The 20,926-nt window shown below is 32.0% G+C and overlaps 4 protein-coding genes across 4 annotated transcripts; 1 reads left to right on the plus strand and 3 right to left on the minus strand.

The window, feature by feature from the left end:
• Positions 1-6: 6 nt before the first annotated feature.
• On the minus strand, positions 7-3,763 carry LOC108735460 (non-canonical poly(A) RNA polymerase protein Trf4-1-like). The gene is made up of 5 exons (XM_025979936.1): positions 2,960-3,763; positions 2,452-2,645; positions 1,710-2,296; positions 545-835; positions 7-334 (listed from the first exon to the last, which is right to left on the minus strand). Exons 1-5 carry the CDS (start codon positions 3,301-3,303, stop codon positions 95-97), a joined length of 1,656 nt encoding a protein of 551 aa, XP_025835721.1. The 5' UTR covers positions 3,304-3,763; the 3' UTR covers positions 7-94.
• Positions 3,764-4,209: 446 nt separating this feature from the next.
• Positions 4,210-6,069, minus strand: LOC112906169 (protein C3orf33-like). The gene is made up of 3 exons (XM_025979920.1): positions 5,242-6,069; positions 5,123-5,182; positions 4,210-5,052 (listed from the first exon to the last, which is right to left on the minus strand). The coding sequence occupies exons 1-3, from the start codon at positions 5,311-5,313 to the stop codon at positions 4,684-4,686; spliced, it is 501 nt and encodes a 166-aa protein (XP_025835705.1). The 5' UTR covers positions 5,314-6,069; the 3' UTR covers positions 4,210-4,683.
• A 708-nt stretch (positions 6,070-6,777) lies between these two features.
• Positions 6,778-20,172, plus strand: LOC108735507 (protein bunched, class 2/F/G isoform-like). Its single transcript, XM_025979924.1, has 4 exons — positions 6,778-7,070; positions 8,571-10,203; positions 14,609-14,733; positions 16,350-20,172. Exons 1-4 carry the CDS (start codon positions 6,950-6,952, stop codon positions 17,984-17,986), a joined length of 3,516 nt encoding a protein of 1,171 aa, XP_025835709.1. The 5' UTR covers positions 6,778-6,949; the 3' UTR covers positions 17,987-20,172.
• On the minus strand, positions 11,699-14,152 carry LOC108735508. Its single transcript, XM_018467492.2, has 4 exons — positions 13,344-14,152; positions 13,225-13,284; positions 12,846-13,154; positions 11,699-12,170 (listed from the first exon to the last, which is right to left on the minus strand). Exons 1-4 carry the CDS (start codon positions 13,413-13,415, stop codon positions 11,886-11,888), a joined length of 726 nt encoding a protein of 241 aa, XP_018322994.1. The 5' UTR covers positions 13,416-14,152; the 3' UTR covers positions 11,699-11,885.
• Positions 20,173-20,926: the final 754 nt, after the last annotated feature.

The raw sequence follows: 20,926 nt of genomic DNA on the forward strand, positions 1-20,926 counted from the left end.
ACGTGGAGGGGTTGTTAGCGTTGGTGGGTAAAGCGCCACCCATCATCGCAACTGCCCTTACAGCCGCTTTGAATATCCTAGAACCTACCATGGCCTATTCGATATCTATACGGTGGTTCGTGTACCGTGCTGCCTGACGTTTCCGTCGGGGGTGATTTGTCGATGAGCTGCTGTTGTTATTATTGTTACTTGATTGATTCACGTTACCGCCGTGATTGCTTCGGTTGTTTTTATTGTAACGGGGCCATTGCGTATGTTTCGACGTCACCTTGGGTGCTGGCTTATGATGAATGTTACTGTTCGGTGATGTGTCTCTAGATGGTGATTCTGATCCCTAAACCCAACAAAATAAATTAATTACTTCTATTACGAATGCAACCGCTTTTGTAATTTTAAAAGTACGGTAACCGGGAAAATGAATAAAAAAAACAGGCTATCTCACTTTGATTACTTTTTCATTAACAGTTTACACTTTGAAAAAATCTGAATCCTACTTCCAGTGTTTCAATTTTGATAATAAGTTAAATAATTATTTTTTAATTACCTCTGAACTGCCTCCACTGTCGACGCTAGAGGTTGATCCGCTACTGGACAGCGATCGAGGAGCCCTTGTGCTTATGCCGGTTACCTTAGTAAAGGACAGGGCTGGACTAGTAATCGGCGAGTTGAGCATGTGAGAGAACTTTTGTTCGACCATTTTCCGATATCGGACCACTTCATCAGTTACCCGTACTATTCGGCCCAAAATGGAATATTTCGAACAGTCTCTGAACATGTTTAACGCACTTACACTGTTCGACAGAATCACATAAGCGTAATCAAACGCCCTTTTCACCTAAAGAACAACAAAATTAAATAGATTTTGAAAACGATATTTATTATTATATACTGAGTCAAAAGCAAGCACACCCTCGAAGATTTAAAAATATTAATTAAGAATTATGTATTTCTTCAGATAATGAGTCAAACATTAAAATTAATAACTACTTCAACTTCAACTGTTATACAATAAAAATAATTCTAATAATTCCGTAGGTATACTTCTTAAAAATATATTTTTAAACTGAGGAAAAATACATCTAAACGAAATGAAAACGTTGTTAAAAAAATATATCTTAAAAAACCAAAGACATTAAAAATAAATGTTGTACTTGATGTTAAAACCATTTATCATAATACTGAATGAACTTTAAAAATAGAATACATTGTAAAAGTTTCCTTAACAACCGTTGTATTTATTCTTATCAGTTTATTACGTCAAACTTATCATATTTCGCTCAACAAAAACTCGACAACGTAACACTTTATTTCCTGTTTTAATGACACAGATCAGTACTGTGAAGTTGTCTTAAACCATTTTTAAATTCAATGTAATAATATACTGTATTAAATTGAATAGTAGTCAATTTTTAAATGTTGGACATAAATAAAACTAATAACTATGGACATATAATTTATCATTACTTTAATCATAAACTTAGATCGTTCTTGTATATATATTAGAAATTAAAAAAATGATTGAATATAAAATTGGTTGTTACCTATTAAAATGATATTTGCTAGTACTGTTATTTGATAAAAGTCTAAAATTAATAATTAATATTTAATTTCATAATAAGTAGGCCTTATTGAGAGTCTACCTCAAGGGGTGAGTCTTTAGTTTTTTTTTTTTTAATTCATTCTTTATCAAAATGAAATAGTTAACTTGCCTGTAATACTCCATAACTACTCCGACCAATGTCATTTGATGGTTGTAAAGGGTCTTCTATGCACAGCAAGCTCGGTCGGTGTCCATCAACCATATCTTTTTGCATCTCCTCTTTGCTGATGTATCGTCCTCCATCCCGTATTCGAATTCCCGTTTGCATATAATTGAACTTTCGACCATAAAGTTCAAAGAATTCAATAAGAAGTACTCCGAGATTCGCCTTTACAAGCTGACTTTCAGGTCGATGATGTAATTGAAGAAAACTTATACACATTAAAATTAAACTATAACTAGATATTCCACCTGTAAACACTTCATTTAGGTCTCTTTCAAGAAGAAACTGTTTTAAAACATAAACTAATTTGGATAACACTGGGAATTGATGCATATAGCGTTTTATGAGCTCCGCTGATTTAACACCATTGCTCATATTGAATGAAATGTCCACTTTGACTTCTGTTTTTTTATCTGTAAGCTTAATGATTGGCACTGAGGCTTTGTCCAATACTTTTATACTATTTTCATCTGCAATGTCTTTATCTAAAAATTCTTTTTCTAATGTGCGCAAAGGTAAATTTGACCATTTACCTATAAAAAGAAGTGCTATTAGATTACAGCAATTTCCATATTAATATTCATTACATCAAAACAAAATTATTTAACATTCATTCATTCATTTATTTTCTTTTTTATGCCACTAATACTGATGTATTAAATTGATGAGTAATTTAAAAAACAAATACCTATTACTACTAGATCAATATCACTTGTTGGTAGATAAAGTCCAGTACGGTAGGACCCAAAAACTTGTACTTGAGCGTCTGGCCAAAGAGAAAGAATAATTTGTTCAATTCGACGAATTACATCTCCACGTACTCTATGCTCTACAGGTGTTGGTGACATATGTTCGTAAAAATGTTCAATTTCTTCATGTAAGCTAAAAAAAGAAACAATATATTATGTGTACAAGCTATACTTTCAAAGTGTAAATTAAATTGGACATAAAGAATGACCTAATTTCTGTATACCATTTTATGTAAAATAACATATATGTATAAAAACCAAATGGAACATACAAAAAGATTCCGCATATATATTTGTTTTTAATTAAAAGTTCACATAATTTTGTAATAGGTAATTTAACAAATGTCAAAGTCGTGTTAAGGCCATCTCATGACAAATAGTAGAATTGATATATGTACATTTTTCCGATCAAGTTATTTCCAAAAATTAAAACTATAATTTACGTACCCAATTATTCCTCTTCCATACGGATAATTCTCAATTCTCCACGGGGTGCCCCCATATTCACCAACTACTTTATCCGGATGGCGCATCATACCTTTGGTACTCGCGCGGTTCTCGAACTTACGTCTTCTAGGGACTAAACTATTATTTTTATCATTCTTGCCATTCAAAACACTTATGTTTGTCAGATTCTGGGAATTTACACTATTGCCAAAAGATTCGATGTCACTATCACCTTCTTTTAAGTTCATACTATCGAATTCCAACTGAGTTTGCCACAAACGAAGCCACAAATGTTTAGCTGGACCTTCTTGTTCTGGTTGGAACCAAGATAACGAAGGATCCATTCAAATAATGCTCAACAATTATTACAAATTAATAATCATTGAGATGTCTGTTTATCCACTTTTGCTGTTTTCAAAGACAACCACAAAATCACGCCGAAGTCACACCTCGTAAAAATCACACGGTTCTTCTCTGCCTGCCCAAAGTCACAAATGACAGGTTATCTTTCCACCCGCTAGATTGCGGCGTTGTATGTGGCCATAATATCGTCAAATTTAAATCCTGAAGTAACGCTCTTATGAAAAATTTAATCGATACTAAGTAATTTTATTATTTAACAATCACTTCAAAATAATTTTTCTAATTAAATTCCTTCAAATCTGACAGAATTAAAGCAATAAATAATGTCAAAATACTCTGTATCTATAAAGAAATCGATAAAATGTTGATTATAACAATTCTCAATACAATAAAATTTTTACACTTGTGCATGTTTATATTTCGCACTTTTTTAGGGCGCCGGCGTTTACTTTCTAAGAAAAAATAAAATTAAGTTTGTAGTTTATACGTCAGCTAATATAATAAAATTCAATGAGATGATGTAATAAATAAAATAGAACCTTCGTCATCCGTACACGTCATTTCTTTTCCGAAATTCCTTACAATTGAAAAATTTGGATTTATAATGCTAATGTTATCTGAGAGTAGTGACAAAGGTATGAAGACCCGGTCCGCCGTACAATTTAGAAAATAAATTACATTTCACATTCATTTTTATGAAAGCTGTATAAGTTCCTTAATTCTATTTATTTTGTGTTCCTATTTGTTTTTTAAGTAGTACCAAAAATAAACGCAAGTATATATATTTGAAACAAAATAATAAATAATATTTATTTCTGTTAATATTTTGAGATATTTAATTTCAATAATAATATGAATTGAACATAAATANAATAATAATAGTACAATGAAGTATTATTGAAGAAATTCAAAGGACATTTTAGAACAGAATCAGAAACTGTATTTGTTAATTTACATTTTATATTAATAGTTACACAGAAGATTTAATTAGGTAAAAGTAGGAGAGTAGAGGATGCTATAGTAGTTAATAAGGAAAAGGAGTGATCAAATTGAAGGGCATCCGAGACATGAAAGGCTGGTTAGAAACATATTATATGCAGAAACAGGAGTAAAGAGAGACAAGAAGAGGGAAAACAGAATAGTAAGGAGTGAAGCTACATATTCAACCAGTCTTCAAACTGGATCTCTGGAGAGTCAATAGTTATTCAATATTTAAAAGAAGAATCAATTTAAAATTTTTTACACATTATTACTCTCTTGTAAAAAGATGTCAGCTTCTCCTGATAAATTTTCTGTGGAATATTTTAATTTAACTGTATGTGACAATTGAGTTCAAACTACTGTTAATAACCAATATTTTATTAAAAATAGCTTAGTGTAAGGTGACACCTCCTAAAAATAGATAAATCATCATCACTTACATCTAGAGTTTTTTGTTGCAAGGTCACTGTGCATTCAACAAAATTTTTGCATTTCTTAATGGGGATGCAAGTGACTTCTCTACCAGCCACGATGGTTTGTAACCAACTTATGCCCAATCCTGAGACTTCTATTCCTGCTATTTTTACAGGCAAACTTCCTACTCTTGTAAAAGGTAATGTAAAAGGAGGTTTATGTTGAAACATTAATAAAGCACCATTTGGTTCTATTCGCTGTATGGTTCCTATCAATTCCTTTTTCTCTCTAATAAATCTATTGGGTACATCAGAAGGCTTTTTAAATTTACTAAACTGAAAAACATGAATTTAATTTCACTTAAAGTTAAATAATTAAATAGTAAAGTTGTTAATAATTACTTACTGGTCTAACTCTTCTTAGAGCAATGGTTAATCCTGTTAATGCAACTCCATAGCAACAAATCTAAGAAAGAATAAATTTTAATCTGTTTGCAAAAGCCAGGTGGTTGTTTATTAACTTACTTCTGCTCCTAAAGTATTTTTCTCCATAAACGTACAAAAACGATCGTAGGATTTTTGAATTTCTTCCTTCATTGTAAAAGATTGTTTGTTCAAATTCAACACAGGTACAGGTGGCAGTCACAATTATTTAAAATTTTCTCTAAATTTAAAAGTTACCTCACGTTTTGTTAAGCGTCAAAATAACTGTACACATTACAAATTGCTAAGTTATAGAAAATCTAAAAAGATAGTTTCTCAGACATAATAACATTAAAAAGTACTATTTCCTAAGTCATAACATGAAGTTGTTTTTGTTATATAAAATGGTGTATAAGAATTAAGACATTACTAACATATTACATCATAGATCGTCGTGGTTATAATAATTTAATAATAATAATAATAAGACGATATATGTTTTTCTAAAAAGTATTAAAGGGAATTTTAAAGAATGTTAAGAGAATTAGATAAAACATTAATAATAATCTTAAAAAAAATGCCAACGAATTTTTTTACAGGGATGTCCACTTTACACTACTTATTATACAATTCGCATTTATTCAGTTCATGCTCAAGCAATGCATACAAGATATGCTGATTAGTTTAAACCTTTAGAAATTCTTAGTACAATTTTGTATGATTGACCCACGATGCCTCCTGTGAATTGCTATATATAAACTGATAAAAGTCCTTATCTCTGTAAATTATTGGCAAATTTAAATTCGCACTACCACCCCCTCTCTTCACCGGATATCCGAATAATGCCGAGGTTTCTAAATCACTTCATTTTTATTTTAAATTTACAAAAAATATTATTGAAAGTACGGTGGGAACTTATAATTTGGATATTGAAAGTCTTATCACTTTATAAATAGATTCATACACTCCTGGCCACTTAACAAACTTTTGCATTTGTCATAGAATAAACTCTTTGATACTTTTGACACTACATTCTCTATATATCTATGAATGCTCTATGATTTTCTGTCGCCCTTGAAAAATACGATAAAAGAAAAGTATATATAAATGTATTTACTAAACAATAGAAAATTCAAATTTTTAATATAAGATCAGATTTTAGTTTATTATCATTTCCACTTGCGATGACTCCAGCATATATTTAGTTTGTGACAACTCGAAAAATCTCGGGAATTTTGAGATATTCAAAAATAAACGATTACAATCCTAAATAAAACCATTTTGGTAGAAATTTTTACAAGAAAGTATATGGCAACAATGACTAAAACAATGATTAATTAACGAGCAGTTGCAGCTGCTTTACCCCATAAATGTCTTTTCTAAAACTGAATTACGTCAGGGACTTATTTTTGTCTTTGTTTATTGAATATGTAATTGAGACAATATGCACTAACAATAAGAATTGAATTTGGTAAAAAAATACCAAAATCAAGCCAAACACCAGAGAGAGAGTATAATTTATATATTGCTTTTATTAGTATATATTAAGAAATTATATGATACTTTTGACTTCACTTCCGGCTTANAAGTTTAATATTACAAAGACTACTTAGTTACTATTCAATTATTAGTAAATAAGGAGTTGATGTTTCAAATTGGCATATTTTGCCTTGTTCAGCGATATCGAACGTTTTCTAATTGACATGACAACACAACCTTGTTTCTGATAACTGTCAAATAAAATTTATTTTGTTAAATTCTAGTAATTGAAAACGTAGTAATAAATGTAATTTTTGCATAGAATTGAATAATGATACCTGGAAATGCTGATCCTCGACGACCAGATAAAATACAAAGATATAAAGCTTCTGCTGCTGGAAATGGAGCTGCTCCTGGAGAAGACCTAACTCCAGATTACATGAATATTCTTGGTGAGTTTTAGATTAATACAAATTATTCACTATATAGTACAAACGGAAGTTATGGATTATTAGAGAAGATTTACATTTGAGATCTGCTTAATAATAAATAGTTGGATACATACATTCACCTCCAATACTTGGGGAGGCTTGTTTTTAAAATCAATATTGTATTTTATGCTTTAAACAGTTTATTGTGTGCCTTTCTCTGATACTTTTAAAACATAAAACTAACAGAAAATATCATGTAATCAAAATGAGAACATGCTTTTAAATTAATTTAACAAAGTACAGTGAGTATGTTCTTTAATATATGTTTTTCTGTTTTATTGCTTTCTATAATGCTACAGTACATTTTCTACAGTATTGTATATCTTTGTTTTTAATTTTGTGTAACTCTTATAGAATTATTTGATATACAGTGCTAATGCCTGATTCATATAAATATTAAATTATTATTACAGCGTTAATACATCTATCGGATCTTATTTCTAATAACACAGAAAAAGTCTAAATAGATTACTCAAGAGAAAATTTGTGAATGTAATTGTCAATTAAACTGATATTTTTTAATCAGTACATTGTTTGTGTTTAATAAATATGAGTCATTAGTATTTACATGTATAACTATCTATTCATTGTTCTCGTCACATTTTTGGACAGAAAGCTGTTTAATAAAGCAGCTGGCAGCAGTAGTAATAAAATTAATAATACGTGCTCCGTTGAAAATAATTAGAGATAAAAATATTTTTTACACTTGATAATTGTCAGTAAGAAAGTTCAGCTGTATCAAATTTTGTTTTGTTATAAGGAAAGGAGTTAACTATGTCAAAGTATAGGTTTACAAGGTAGTACCTATTTATTAAATATACTAACATACTGTTATTTGAACTGCTTATTGTGGATTTCGGTATTAATTACATGCTTTGTTGTTTCTAATTGATTGTACATGACAAGAAATTGTTAAATTTTATTAGTTCAGTTTGTTAGTTCAAGTCGTAAACGATCGTTTTTTCGTCTGTTCAGCAAAGTGTATATTAATGCAGATGGTAGTGTATTATAAGCCACCATGTTGAGTGACTGGGAATTTACTTTTCGGGGTTCACAGATAATTATCCTTAACCTTCCTAACAACCCTCTCGCTTCTGAAATGTCCCACGTTTATACTAAAATTATATTGGTGGTACATTAAAGTGTGCTACACCTTAATGTAACTTTTTACGAAGTCCAAAACTATATTTTAAAGAAATTGAAAATCTATTGTATTCTTAATTGTGTCTTACAGAAATTGAATATAATTCGATGTTATTTTCGCCGAAACAAAATGAATAGTATGTACGATCGTTAGGAATTGGATGCCGTGGAAGGTGGAAATGAAACTGGAATGAAATAAAAGATCTTGAAAAGTTTTTTCCCAAGTATCCCTAGATTTCCTTTAAAACATGTTGCTGTGAACCCTGGCATTTGATAATGATGATAATAAAGTGTAGTACATGTTGCATTCCTTCGTAGGTCCTGATCCGACCTCGGGAAATGCTGACGGCGACAGCAATACTACCACAGTTGAGCCGGTAAACATAAATGGTCCAATACAGCAACAACAACAACAACAACAACCACCACTACCACAGCAACAACAGCTACAAAAGTTACAACAAACCCACCGAAAAGAAGACGTATCGAAAAATACTACAGCAACTACCACAAATACGATAAACGTGATTCCTACGAGTCCTCAGTATGGTGTCGCTATAATACCTACTGCTATAACGACTGCAACCATACCAAACGATACTAGTACCACAACTGCTGTGTCCATGAACAATATTAATAGTAATAACACAAACGCGGTTGAGGGCGATATTAAAGACATGAACGCGACCCCGAACAAAAATGATCGTTTCAAGGTTGTGAAAATTGCTAGCGCTGAACCGTTTAGACGTGGCCGTTGGAAATGCATGGACTACGTGGATCAAGCACCGCCATCCTCTAATCAGTCAAAGACCTCGCAAGCGTCTACTGCGGCCTCCATAACCGGCAACGTGTACATGCAAACGCAGAGTTTACCACCCCAACAAATTCAACAGTTGTTGCTCCAGAGCGGTTTTAATACGACTTCTGTACCACAGTATTTCCAGGGTACCCAAGTTATACCACCACAGGCGCAATATTTTTATCAGGCCAATGTTCAACCCCAAACAATGCCAATGATGATCCCACAACCCCAATTCGTTACTGGCGGTCAGCAACAGCAGTACTTTCAACCAACCACTGTTATAACAACAGGATCGGTACCTGCTGGTTTTCAGGGAATGCAGTTCGTTCAACAACCGCAACAGAACAATAGCGCTTTTGTACCCACATCTCAGGGTGTACAGATACCGCAATCATTTGGGTCTCAGGCTGGGAGTAATAGTAACACTCCGGGTCAGACATTTGCCGATACGACAAATCAATCACAGCAGCAGCAGCAACCGATGGTTAATGGATATGCGTATCCCCAACCCCAAAACGAACAGCAACAACACCCTCAAATTATACCTCCTAATCAGGTGGCGAAAAATGTTATATTAAGTCATGTGCAAAATGTCGACGTGCAAGTAAACTCGGATATATCTCAGAATACAGCCAATGCATTTTCTGGGTCTGGCGTAACGACTGTCTTGCCTCAGACGCAGGGAGTCGTAATACAGACGGTGCCCGCCTACGACTCGAACGCCCCCACCAACATGTATACAAATCCACAATTTGTCGCAAGCGTAAATAGTTTGCCACCCCTCGAACAATCTTCGGACGACCAGAAGGACGCGGTAGCGACTACTGAAACAGGTGACGGAGGCGCTACGTCTACAACCGACGATCCCGCGAAAACGAATCCGGTGGTAAACGCGATTGATAACAAAATTGAACAGGCTATGGACCTAGTAAAGAGCCATCTAATGTATACCGTCCGCGAGGAGGTGGAAGTGCTTAAAGAAAAGATTGCAGAATTGATGGAACGGATACAGCAGCTCGAAACGGAAAATAACTTCCTTAGGTCACAAATTCCGAAGAATCAACAGCAGCAGCAACAACAGGGGACAAGTCAGAATGGAGGCACTGAGCCCTCACCACCTGTTGCATCATCCACGAACCCACCCACGCAGTAATTCAAGAATAATGATATCCCCTTGCCCAATAGACGATAAATATTTCTGCTGCTAGAAAGGTAGAGGACGCGTTTTTACGGTTGTTTTTAGTTTGACACGTTTTACGGAAACCGAAATCGAATTTAAAAAATAATTCTCAACTGAATTATTTTTACCAGCTTCAAAATTTTCATTCTTCTTTTCTTTGTTGATCGATAAACAGATTGTTTTTAATTTTTTACATATTCTATACCTTAGTTTTATATCAGTTACCTATACATGCATTGATACTAATGGTTTTTTTATTTGAAAAATATGGTTCACTTTCGTTTTTAATGCTTTAATATATTTTTGATGACGTTAAAATGAACCGAGATTGATTTAAACCATCGTGTCGTATTGCGTGAAACATTTGTTGAATGATAATCGTACTTCTGTAATAAAAAGAGTACTTACCATGTATACATACTTATAACAAAGTTTGTGTAGTTTAACAACTGAGTACTACCTACATAAATATGTATATTGTTTGTTAAACGCCGTGGTAGATGTAAAAAAAGAAAAGAAATATTTAATTCCGAAACTAAAGCTTTCTACAATATTTAGACCGAAGTGGTGAAACGTGTTTGCCTGTCTTTTTTGCGTGATAGTCGCTGAAAAAAAAGAAAGAAAACACTCTTGCATTTTTTTTTTATGTATTATTACAGTTTTTTAATATAAAAAATTTTAATCGTACATAGAATGCCACTTCAGTTTTTAAATTACCTACAAAGAAGAGCTTCAAGCAGGTACATTAGTTTTAGAAAATTAGTGTAAAAAGTGTGAATAAATTATAAAAGAAAATCATATACATAAATCTTCAAATGGATTCTTACACAGCTACTGAGGAAGAATATGAGCTACAGTATTACAAGTTTTCTGCTCACGATTTCATTGAACATTTTAAACATCTAATATCCACTGAATTACAATCACTACTGGATGAGTATGTAAACTTGGTTAAAATGACACTAAGCGCTGATATTTTTTCAAAATTGGAGAAGTTTAAAAATCACTTAATTGTTGTATGTAATCAAGAATTAGAAGAAGAGCTTAAATTTGCTGAAAACGCTATAAAGAAGTTTCTTTTAATTCCTAAAAATGTTCTCCTGCCTTATGACAAGTCTCAAAAAAGGCAGTATACAGAGAAAGAAGTCCAAGAACTTGAAAGTGAAGTAAAATATTTAGAAGAAGAGTGCATGAAAGAACAGTTAATGATACACTTGTGCAAATGTGAGAAAGAAATAATACATAAATTTGATGGTTGCAGGAACATTATGGAAAATGCTATTCTAAAAGTTTCTCAATTTGATATGAGTGACTTTAAAGAATTGTCAAAATTATCTTTAATTTATGAAGAATATAATAACTTCAAATCAGAAGAGGGCTAATTATATGAGGTAATTAGGCAATCATGTAAATTTGATGATATTATAAGACTTGTACACTACATCTATCGAATCATAAGATAAAAACATTGGAAAAGTATCTTTATTAGTAAGCTGTCTGCTATAAATGCTACATAAGTACTTTAAGATTTAAATAGCACCTTAAGTAAATCTAAAAACTGGCAACTTACAGGTTTTATATTTACAGCTACAAAACAAACATTTTAAATGACTAATAAAGCAAAATTAAATTTTTGGATTTCTGTTAAAAGCTATAACACAGCTGTTTTTGGAATTTTAGTTTTCCTTTGCGTTTGACTTTGTAGAGATGCATTTAATCTATGCAATATGTTAACTAGTGTTTTTTTGGCAGGTTTAATATAGTATTTTAGTCCCAAACGCTTCTTTAAGGCACGTATTTCGGCAGATTGTAAAATTCCAAAATATTTCGCAAGGAAAGGGTCTTCAACTGCAGGCATTTTCTCAGCGGATTTTTCTAAAGACGCAAAATTCACTGCTACTAGGGATTCCCCAACATTCATTATTCGCAACTTACCCTAGAAATTATGTAATTAATAAAAATTTGTAAATTTTAAATTGCTAGCACAATCAATAAAACTTATAAAATGCACTGTTGAATCGAATTGCATTTTAAAATAAGCCTAACCAGTATTAAATTTTAAATAATAATAGTACAATGAAGTATTATTGAAGAAATTCAAAGGACATTTTAGAACAGAATCAGAAACTGTATTTGTTAATTTACATTTTATATTAATAGTTACACAGAAGATTTAATTAGGTAAAAGTAGGAGAGTAGAGGATGCTATAGTAGTTAATAAGGAAAAGGAGTGATCAAATTGAAGGGCATCCGAGACATGAAAGGCTGGTTAGAAACATATTATATGCAGAAACAGGAGTAAAGAGAGACAAGAAGAGGGAAAACAGAATAGTAAGGAGTGAAGCTACATATTCAACCAGTCTTCAAACTGGATCTCTGGAGAGTCAATAGTTATTCAATATTTAAAAGAAGAATCAATTTAAAATTTTTTACACATTATTACTCTCTTGTAAAAAGATGTCAGCTTCTCCTGATAAATTTTCTGTGGAATATTTTAATTTAACTGTATGTGACAATTGAGTTCAAACTACTGTTAATAACCAATATTTTATTAAAAATAGCTTAGTGTAAGGTGACACCTCCTAAAAATAGATAAATCATCATCACTTACATCTAGAGTTTTTTGTTGCAAGGTCACTGTGCATTCAACAAAATTTTTGCATTTCTTAATGGGGATGCAAGTGACTTCTCTACCAGCCACGATGGTTTGTAACCAACTTATGCCCAATCCTGAGACTTCTATTCCTGCTATTTTTACAGGCAAACTTCCTACTCTTGTAAAAGGTAATGTAAAAGGAGGTTTATGTTGAAACATTAATAAAGCACCATTTGGTTCTATTCGCTGTATGGTTCCTATCAATTCCTTTTTCTCTCTAATAAATCTATTGGGTACATCAGAAGGCTTTTTAAATTTACTAAACTGAAAAACATGAATTTAATTTCACTTAAAGTTAAATAATTAAATAGTAAAGTTGTTAATAATTACTTACTGGTCTAACTCTTCTTAGAGCAATGGTTAATCCTGTTAATGCAACTCCATAGCAACAAATCTAAGAAAGAATAAATTTTAATCTGTTTGCAAAAGCCAGGTGGTTGTTTATTAACTTACTTCTGCTCCTAAAGTATTTTTCTCCATAAACGTACAAAAACGATCGTAGGATTTTTGAATTTCTTCCTTCATTGTAAAAGATTGTTTGTTCAAATTCAACACAGGTACAGGTGGCAGTCACAATTATTTAAAATTTTCTCTAAATTTAAAAGTTACCTCACGTTTTGTTAAGCGTCAAAATAACTGTACACATTACAAATTGCTAAGTTATAGAAAATCTAAAAAGATAGTTTCTCAGACATAATAACATTAAAAAGTACTATTTCCTAAGTCATAACATGAAGTTGTTTTTGTTATATAAAATGGTGTATAAGAATTAAGACATTACTAACATATTACATCATAGATCGTCGTGGTTATAATAATTTAATAATAATAATAATAAGACGATATATGTTTTTCTAAAAAGTATTAAAGGGAATTTTAAAGAATGTTAAGAGAATTAGATAAAACATTAATAATAATCTTAAAAAAAATGCCAACGAATTTTTTTACAGGGATGTCCACTTTACACTACTTATTATACAATTCGCATTTATTCAGTTCATGCTCAAGCAATGCATACAAGATATGCTGATTAGTTTAAACCTTTAGAAATTCTTAGTACAATTTTGTATGATTGACCCACGATGCCTCCTGTGAATTGCTATATATAAACTGATAAAAGTCCTTATCTCTGTAAATTATTGGCAAATTTAAATTCGCACTACCACCCCCTCTCTTCACCGGATATCCGAATAATGCCGAGGTTTCTAAATCACTTCATTTTTATTTTAAATTTACAAAAAATATTATTGAAAGTACGGTGGGAACTTATAATTTGGATATTGAAAGTCTTATCACTTTATAAATAGATTCATACACTCCTGGCCACTTAACAAACTTTTGCATTTGTCATAGAATAAACTCTTTGATACTTTTGACACTACATTCTCTATATATCTATGAATGCTCTATGATTTTCTGTCGCCATTTGTGAGTATCTGTTGTATGTCGTTATAATTTATTCGACTTTTTTTGGTAAGTAAAAGAAATAATTTATCTCAAGTTTAATATTACAAAGACTACTTAGTTACTATTCAATTATTAGTAAATAAGGAGTTGATGTTTCAAATTGGCATATTTTGCCTTGTTCAGCGATATCGAACGTTTTCTAATTGACATGACAACACAACCTTGTTTCTGATAACTGTCAAATAAAATTTATTTTGTTAAATTCTAGTAATTGAAAACGTAGTAATAAATGTAATTTTTGCATAGAATTGAATAATGATACCTGGAAATGCTGATCCTCGACGACCAGATAAAATACAAAGATATAAAGCTTCTGCTGCTGGAAATGGAGCTGCTCCTGGAGAAGACCTAACTCCAGATTACATGAATATTCTTGGTGAGTTTTAGATTAATACAAATTATTCACTATATAGTACAAACGGAAGTTATGGATTATTAGAGAAGATTTACATTTGAGATCTGCTTAATAATAAATAGTTGGATACATACATTCACCTCCAATACTTGGGGAGGCTTGTTTTTAAAATCAATATTGTATTTTATGCTTTAAACAGTTTATTGTGTGCCTTTCTCTGATACTTTTAAAACATAAAACTAACAGAAAATATCATGTAATCAAAATGAGAACATGCTTTTAAATTAATTTAACAAAGTACAGTGAGTATGTTCTTTAATATATGTTTTTCTGTTTTATTGCTTTCTATAATGCTACAGTACATTTTCTACAGTATTGTATATCTTTGTTTTTAATTTTGTGTAACTCTTATAGAATTATTTGATATACAGTGCTAATGCCTGATTCATATAAATATTAAATTATTATTACAGCGTTAATACATCTATCGGATCTTATTTCTAATAACACAGAAAAAGTCTAAATAGATTACTCAAGAGAAAATTTGTGAATGTAATTGTCAATTAAACTGATATTTTTTAATCAGTACATTGTTTGTGTTTAATAAATATGAGTCATTAGTATTTACATGTATAACTATCTATTCATTGTTCTCGTCACATTTTTGGACAGAAAGCTGTTTAATAAAGCAGCTGGCAGCAGTAGTAATAAAATTAATAATACGTGCTCCGTTGAAAATAATTAGAGATAAAAATATTTTTTACACTTGATAATTGTCAGTAAGAAAGTTCAGCTGTATCAAATTTTGTTTTGTTATAAGGAAAGGAGTTAACTATGTCAAAGTATAGGTTTACAAGGTAGNGATAAAAATATTTTTTACACTTGATAATTGTCAGTAAGAAAGTTCAGCTGTATCAAATTTTGTTTTGTTATAAGGAAAGGAGTTAACTATGTCAAAGTATAGGTTTACAAGGTAGTACCTATTTATTAAATATACTAACATACTGTTATTTGAACTGCTTATTGTGGATTTCGGTATTAATTACATGCTTTGTTGTTTCTAATTGATTGTACATGACAAGAAATTGTTAAATTTTATTAGTTCAGTTTGTTAGTTCAAGTCGTAAACGATCGTTTTTTCGTCTGTTCAGCAAAGTGTATATTAATGCAGATGGTAGTGTATTATAAGCCACCATGTTGAGTGACTGGGAATTTACTTTTCGGGGTTCACAGATAATTATCCTTAACCTTCCTAACAACCCTCTCGCTTCTGAAATGTCCCACGTTTATACTAAAATTATATTGGTGGTACATTAAAGTGTGCTACACCTTAATGTAACTTTTTACGAAGTCCAAAACTATATTTTAAAGAAATTGAAAATCTATTGTATTCTTAATTGTGTCTTACAGAAATTGAATATAATTCGATGTTATTTTCGCCGAAACAAAATGAATAGTATGTACGATCGTTAGGAATTGGATGCCGTGGAAGGTGGAAATGAAACTGGAATGAAATAAAAGATCTTGAAAAGTTTTTTCCCAAGTATCCCTAGATTTCCTTTAAAACATGTTGCTGTGAACCCTGGCATTTGATAATGATGATAATAAAGTGTAGTACATGTTGCATTCCTTCGTAGGTCCTGATCCGACCTCGGGAAATGCTGACGGCGACAGCAATACTACCACAGTTGAGCCGGTAAACATAAATGGTCCAATACAGCAACAACAACAACAACAACAACCACCACTACCACAGCAACAACAGCTACAAAAGTTACAACAAACCCACCGAAAAGAAGACGTATCGAAAAATACTACAGCAACTACCACAAATACGATAAACGTGATTCCTACGAGTCCTCAGTATGGTGTCGCTATAATACCTACTGCTATAACGACTGCAACCATACCAAACGATACTAGTACCACAACTGCTGTGTCCATGAACAATATTAATAGTAATAACACAAACGCGGTTGAGGGCGATATTAAAGACATGAACGCGACCCCGAACAAAAATGATCGTTTCAAGGTTGTGAAAATTGCTAGCGCTGAACCGTTTAGACGTGGCCGTTGGAAATGCATGGACTACGTGGATCAAGCACCGCCATCCTCTAATCAGTCAAAGACCTCGCAAGCGTCTACTGCGGCCTCCATAACCGGCAACGTGTACATGCAAACGCAGAGTTTACCACCCCAACAAATTCAACAGTTGTTGCTCCAGAGCGGTTTTAATACGACTTCTGTACCACAGTATTTCCAGGGTACCCAAGTTATACCACCACAGGCGCAATATTTTTATCAGGCCAATGTTCAACCCCAAACAATGCCAATGATGATCCCACAACCCCAATTCGTTACTGGCGGTCAGCAACAGCAGTACTTTCAACCAACCACTGTTATAACAACAGGATCGGTACCTGCTGGTTTTCAGGGAATGCAGTTCGTTCAACAACCGCAACAGAACAATAGCGCTTTTGTACCCACATCTCAGGGTGTACAGATACCGCAATCATTTGGGTCTCAGGCTGGGAGTAATAGTAACACTCCGGGTCAGACATTTGCCGATACGACAAATCAATCACAGCAGCAGCAGCAACCGATGGTTAATGGATATGCGTATCCCCAACCCCAAAACGAACAGCAACAACACCCTCAAATTATACCTCCTAATCAGGTGGCGAAAAATGTTATATTAAGTCATGTGCAAAATGTCGACGTGCAAGTAAACTCGGATATATCTCAGAATACAGCCAATGCATTTTCTGGGTCTGGCGTAACGACTGTCTTGCCTCAGACGCAGGGAGTCGTAATACAGACGGTGCCCGCCTACGACTCGAACGCCCCCACCAACATGTATACAAATCCACAATTTGTCGCAAGCGTAAATAGTTTGCCACCCCTCGAACAATCTTCGGACGACCAGAAGGACGCGGTAGCGACTACTGAAACAGGTGACGGAGGCGCTACGTCTACAACCGACGATCCCGCGAAAACGAATCCGGTGGTAAACGCGATTGATAACAAAATTGAACAGGCTATGGACCTAGTAAAGAGCCATCTAATGTATACCGTCCGCGAGGAGGTGGAAGTGCTTAAAGAAAAGATTGCAGAATTGATGGAACGGATACAGCAGCTCGAAACGGAAAATAACTTCCTTAGGTCACAAATTCCGAAGAATCAACAGCAGCAGCAACAACAGGGGACAAGTCAGAATGGAGGCACTGAGCCCTCACCACCTGTTGCATCATCCACGAACCCACCCACGCAGTAATTCAAGAATAATGATATCCCCTTGCCCAATAGACGATAAATATTTCTGCTGCTAGAAAGGTAGAGGACGCGTTTTTACGGTTGTTTTTAGTTTGACACGTTTTACGGAAACCGAAATCGAATTTAAAAAATAATTCTCAACTGAATTATTTTTACCAGCTTCAAAATTTTCATTCTTCTTTTCTTTGTTGATCGATAAACAGATTGTTTTTAATTTTTTACATATTCTATACCTTAGTTTTATATCAGTTACCTATACATGCATTGATACTAATGGTTTTTTTATTTGAAAAATATGGTTCACTTTCGTTTTTAATGCTTTAATATATTTTTGATGACGTTAAAATGAACCGAGATTGATTTAAACCATCGTGTCGTATTGCGTGAAACATTTGTTGAATGATAATCGTACTTCTGTAATAAAAAGAGTACTTACCATGTATACATACTTATAACAAAGTTTGTGTAGTTTAACAACTGAGTACTACCTACATAAATATGTATATTGTTTGTTAAACGCCGTGGTAGATGTAAAAAAAGAAAAGAAATATTTAATTCCGAAACTAAAGCTTTCTACAATATTTAGACCGAAGTGGTGAAACGTGTTTGCCTGTCTTTTTTGCGTGATAGTCGCTGAAAAAAAAGAAAGAAAACACTCTTGCATTTTTTTTTTATGTATTATTACAGTTTTTTAATATAAAAAATTTTAATCGTACATAGAATGCCACTTCAGTTTTTAAAGTTCCTCTTTTTTAATTTTGTTATACCTGCGAGCTAATGAAAATGTAAGCGTGTTCTTCTTTTGTGTGTAGTGTAAGTAACTTATGAAAGAGTATAATTTATATTGTAAGTTTGTATTTTTATTATAAATTAATTTAGTCGGCTCAACGATAGAAATTCTATTTATATTTGTCAATTTTTTGTTGACATTGCGTTTATCTATCTTTTTTCGAAAGAGGATTCATAATATTGAAGTCATACATAATGTAATGACGATGAATCGTAGACTGACTTCATAATGATTTAAAAAGAGTATAGGAATAACGCCTGCTAAAATCGATTTCTGCTAATAATTATAATTGGTAATAAGTGGACTAATTTTATGTAATGTAGTATAATTAACAGCATTGTGGGAATCATATTCACTTGTTACTTTTTGTTTTTCTATATTAATGATATTTTTGATAGTTTTAATTAACTATTAATTGAATTGAATACTTTAATTATTATACAACCCAAATGCTGTTTGTAGTCGATGTATTTCTAATTGGATCGTAATTAAGGTCTCTATATTTTTCAGCGTTTTTTTATAGCGTTTACGAATATAGATCGAAATTTTTGAAAGTCAGTCAATAGCAATACATATATCTTGAAATTGAAGATACTTCTGTTCAATGGAATAATACTAAAATAAATTTTTAAAGTTTCAGAATTTTTACAAAATTTGAATCTCATACGTGCAAAATAACGTTGGAAATATGTAAATGACCTGTGAATTGTAAATTGTGTAAATTATATTAGAAATATGGAGTGTAGCATAGCCAAATTGATAGTTTGGTGCTAATCAAAACTGTGATGGTATATAGATTTCGCTTCAAAATTTAAGTTTAGATAGAAGCAGATTATTGTTTGAAGATTCTAAGATAATTTTTTTCTCATCTCTCTGTAATCACTTACTATTTACTTGCGTAAACTTATGCATGTTTTGAATTTAAAACAGAACATTATTTTTTTTTCAAACGAATGGGTGTGTTTTTCTTTCACAAATTGTTTTCTTGAAATAGTGAAATAGTCGTTTCTCCTAAGTGTAACAGTGGTATATAAGATAAACTATCTAGTACCATTTTGCATAGTACTCAACTATTGTAGATGACGAGTAACTAATTGAAATTTTAGACAATTCAGTTCTTATTAATAAAAAGGGCACTAACAGGATGTTGTTTGAAAAGTTACGTTTCAGATGTGAAGTAAGTGTTTTTTTTTTCTATGTAAAAACTTATGGCTGTGTCGTACTTGAGAAAAACGTTATCCAAGAAGTGTTAGTCTGTATTATTGCTAAGTTTAAAACAGAGTGTAATTTTGTTTATTGATTTCTTAAATAATATTTTATCACACCTATAGGTCGTTTCAAAAGTATACATAAATGTAATTTCAATAAATAGAGCTCATATTATAACTTTTATTACAGCAACGACTTATTTACACCAAATTCCTATTCTTCTCCTTTTCACCCTTTTTATTATCTAAGTCTTTTATAAACATATTCGTAAAAGGGTTAAGAATAAATTCGAACTTTAAATTGTTTGTATTCGACGTATAAAATTTAATTTCAAATAATTATCTGAGAAAAGGCACACATGTTTATATAATGCATAAATACATAAGAAAATTGTTTATTTTTTTGTGAAACATCAACTAAATTTAATAATTGTCATAAAAAATGTAATATTGTAAATGAGCCCAATATAAGATTAAAATTATTGTTTTAGGCATGATTTTTAGCATGTGTGGACTAATGATGCGTTTAAAATGGTGCGCCTGGGTAGCCCTTTACTGCTCCTGTATAAGTTTTGCCAACACCAAGCTTTCAGATGATGCGAAACAGGTAGGCATTTATGTAATTTTAATAATTTCGGGGAATTGGTAATTACATTTATTATAAAATAAACCCACTACTTAGCGAGTATTGTAAATTTAAGCATCAACAACAGGCTTTTCCTAATATACGAGATTTAAGCGTAAGTTTTGAAAGTTTTCCAACATTTTTTAGATATTAAGCTCGTTTATGTTGTCCATTTCTGCTGTTGTTATGTCATATCTCCAGAATCCTCAGCCTATGACTCCTCCATGGTCGTCTACTGCAACTAATTAGAAATGATGGAAATAAATGATAAAACGGTATTGAAAACGAACCAATTAATGTAAAAGTTGTTTTTAGTTT

This window comes from Agrilus planipennis, unplaced genomic scaffold, assembly GCF_000699045.2.
Source record: "Agrilus planipennis isolate EAB-ADULT unplaced genomic scaffold, Apla_2.0 scaffold91, whole genome shotgun sequence".
NCBI classification, from domain to species: Eukaryota; Metazoa; Arthropoda; class Insecta; order Coleoptera; family Buprestidae; genus Agrilus; species Agrilus planipennis.